Source organism: Etheostoma spectabile, chromosome 16, assembly GCF_008692095.1.
Source record: "Etheostoma spectabile isolate EspeVRDwgs_2016 chromosome 16, UIUC_Espe_1.0, whole genome shotgun sequence".
Lineage (NCBI taxonomy): Eukaryota > Metazoa > Chordata > Actinopteri > Perciformes > Percidae > Etheostoma > Etheostoma spectabile.
The window spans coordinates 11,264,016-11,267,469 of NC_045748.1; the positions used below are offsets into that span (position 1 = coordinate 11,264,016).

General features: G+C 41.1%; 1 protein-coding gene across 1 annotated transcript in view; it reads right to left on the reverse strand.

Annotated features, from left to right (window-relative positions):
* The window catches only part of arsb (arylsulfatase B), an 18,537-nt gene extending 15,631 nt beyond the window's left edge, over positions 1–2,906 (reverse strand). Inside the window, exons 1-3 of the mRNA XM_032540399.1 lie at positions 2,421–2,906; positions 685–871; positions 48–238 (exon numbers count right to left, since the gene is read on the reverse strand). Of these exons, the coding sequence (XP_032396290.1) occupies positions 48–238; positions 685–871; positions 2,421–2,681 (639 nt within the window). The 5' untranslated portion in view covers positions 2,682–2,906. The remainder of the gene's footprint in view (positions 1–47; positions 239–684; positions 872–2,420) is intronic.
* Between the last annotated feature and the right edge of the window lie 548 nt (positions 2,907–3,454).

Below are 3,454 nucleotides of genomic sequence, written 5' to 3' on the forward strand. Positions count from 1 at the left end.
GTGTGTGTGTGTGTGTGTGTGTGTGTGTGTGTGTGACTGTGTGTCACCTTGTTAGAGTTGTGTTTTCCAATGATGCTGGTGGCCCTCTGGGTGAGCAGCTCAGTGGAATAGACTCCTTTGTATCCGGTGGCGACCTCTTCTCCTTCCCGCAGGTCCAACGCACAGCGAGTCAGCCCCAGAGCGGGGACGGGAACACAGCGGACATGAGTAAAGTAGTCCTCGCTGCCCGTCAAGTAGCCTGGAGCACACATTATTTTAAATATGACTGTGTAATAGAGCTGCAAAGATGAATCAATTAATTGACTAAACCAATCGCCAACTATTTCGATAAATGGATTAATTGGGTGAGTTTTTTATTATTATTATTTTTTTATTCCAGCTTCTTAAATGTGAATATTTCCTAGTTTCCTCTTCCCTCTACGACAGTAAGTTAAATATCTTTAAGTTATGGACAAAACAAGACATTTGAGGATGTTATCTTAGGCTTTGGGGAAAGCTGATCAACATGTTTCACAATTTTCTGACATTTTAATCGACCAAACAACTGATTGATTCATCATGAAAATAATCGTTAGATTAATCAACATTGAAAATACTTGTTAGTTGCAGCCCTGATGTGTAATATTAAGACGAAAGCTGCATCCTAGGTCGCATCACAGATGTTTATTATTTAATAAAATATACCAAAGTATGTGTCAAAGCCGCGGCGAGTGGGAAAGCAGTCCTTCTTGTACATGCCCAGGTGCCACTTGCCCACCATGTGCGTGGCGTAACCCGCCTCCTTCATCAGCTGGGGCAGCATTTTCTCATCCAGAGGCACGCAGTAGGGCTGACAGGGCCAGATGATCTGATGCTGCATGCCCGTGTGGATCTGAGGTCAAAAAACAAACCCATAGTGTTAGGAATTCAATAGTAGCACAAAGAAAGAAGTAAGAATAGCAAAAATGGGGAACCATCAGCTTCAGTGGTGACAGTGATGCAAACAAAAGTTTCAAAATAACGACTTAGTCCTCTTGTTCTACTTTCCACCAGTGTCAAAGTTAGACTGTTACTGCTGGAAAATTCATCTAAACACGGAAAAGTGTACAAACACAAAGTCCTGTCATGAGTATTTCCACTTTCTGCTCCATTATACTTGTACTCCACTACTTCTAGAGGTAAAAGCTATAAGAGATAAATATTGTAGTTTTTACTATGCTCCATTTGTCTGACAGTTTCCCAGGGTTTGAGAGGCCTGGTGGTCCACCAGGCCTCAGTTGCCCCCCACCAGGCCTCAGTTGCCCCCCACCAGGACAAGGCCACTGGGAATCATGTTTACATGTATTTTTCAAATCTCCAGTTAGATTTCGGCTCTGACTTAATGTAGGGCCCTATGGAATCTGTCTTATAGCTCTTTTAAATTCTCAGTTCTCACGATTACTTCCATAATTCTGTTATCACAGAAACTATTGTGCTCTACATTAACGCTGCCATCAGTCTGTAGTCTGTGACTGGCCCCAGCCGATAAAAAGACAACTGCCACCGGGCTAAACACCCTTTCTGGGGGAAACCCTGTGATGTCCTAATTTTCTAAATGAGTTGGTAGAAAGAAATGTTCAGACATTCATGTTACCCTCAGGATGGACTGTAAGGACTCATCCCTTACTTTACCTTTGTTTGTATTTGCTCATATTGGCAAATTGGTGAAGCGATTTCCTTAACTTTCTTGTGTTTGGTCAATTTGCATGTGTCTTCTTAAGTTGAATTAGAGTCCAGTTTTTAGTACCACTGTGCAAAGGAGCCTGATGAGATGACATTTTCACCTGACAGCAACATATTAACCTGGATTATTTAAAGCACAATTCAATCTCCTTGTGAGATATCAGAATCAGAAAAAGGTTTATTGCCACAGTAAACTAAAACATCCACAACGGGAGTAGCATCTATACAGCATGTCCTGTCTAAGAATACCATGTTGCTACACGTTCTTTCTAAAACAGAGGGATGTAGGGTATAGAGGAGCGTCCTAAAAAACATCCAAGACATAATAATCATCATGTTTTGACTGGTGGTGGAAAACTAAATAAATTTACATAGTACTGTACACATCTGAGGTACTTGTACTTGAGTATTTCCACTTCATACTTCTGCTCCACTACATTTGTCTGACAGATTTAGTTATTTTTCAGGTTTTCATCCCCCTCACCATCTCCAAATGTGTTGATGTTGATTGTTTGTGATAAACTGAAGGTTGATGTGTTCCTTTATGTGTTGAGATAAATATCCTAGGTGTACAGTGTAGCATTGCTACCGTTACTTAAATTAAGGATCTGGTTACTTGTTCCACTACTGCCTGGTCTGTACCCACCTTTAGGACCCCTGAGCCTGCGAACAAGCCTAGAAACACAGCCCTGATGCAGGCAGCAGGGGGTGGGTCTCACCTGGTATCTCCCGGTCATGAGCTGGTTTCTGGAGGGGGTACACAGAGGCTGGACATAGTAGTTCTCCAGGCGGACTCCTGCTGCTGACAGCTTGTCCAGGTTCGGGGTGCTGATCTCTGAGCTGTGGTAGCCGACATCATGCCAGCCGAAGTCATCTGCCAGGATGACCACGATGTTGGGCTGCTGAGCCGCTAAAGCCACAGGAATGCTAACGAGACACACGACTATTAGAAGCGAGTACGCTAACGGTGTTTTATCCATCGTCAAGTTCCTTAGTTATCAACGACTTCGTCACAAAGTAAAGAAGGACGTCTGTTTGGTTGTATTTAACGGGAAAATAAAGATAGACATGGCGGATATGAGACTTAGCTGAGTGGCTGTTGTATCTATATGACTTCGTTGTTATAATGTGTCAAATAAATGGCTGAACTAGCTGTAAAAGTTTCAACCGCGTCTACCTGTCACTTCCGTGTTCTGCAGATTAAAAACGCTGCCTGGGCTACAGCAGCCAATCACATCACTAAAGAAAAAACAGCCAATCAGATGCCTGGAAAAACAGCCAATCGCATGAATGTTTGAATTGTTGATTAGAAAATGTATCTGCAACTGTTTGGATTGATCATTGTTTCACTCACTTTTACAACCAAAATACTTCAGAATTGGCCGCTTTCGCTATTTGTTTAGTATTTTGCTTTCATGTATATTATCAAATAGTACGCTATGTCGTTGTATTCTCTTTGATTTATATTATATATACTTCATAATATTGTATTATTAATGCATAGTGCATGTATAGCTATACTACACTGTATATTTCATAGTGTGTGTAATGTGTTGTGTATGTTGTCAACAAGCAGGGGCCGCTGTCGCATGGATGTTGTTCTGCACAAGTTGTTCCTACATTGAACAAAATTATAAACACTATATAATAATATACATAAGAACACTTTTTTTGCCAGTATTTTTTACGAGTTGAACTCAAAGATCTAAGACTTTTTCTATGTACACAAAAAGCTTATTTCTCTCAAATATTG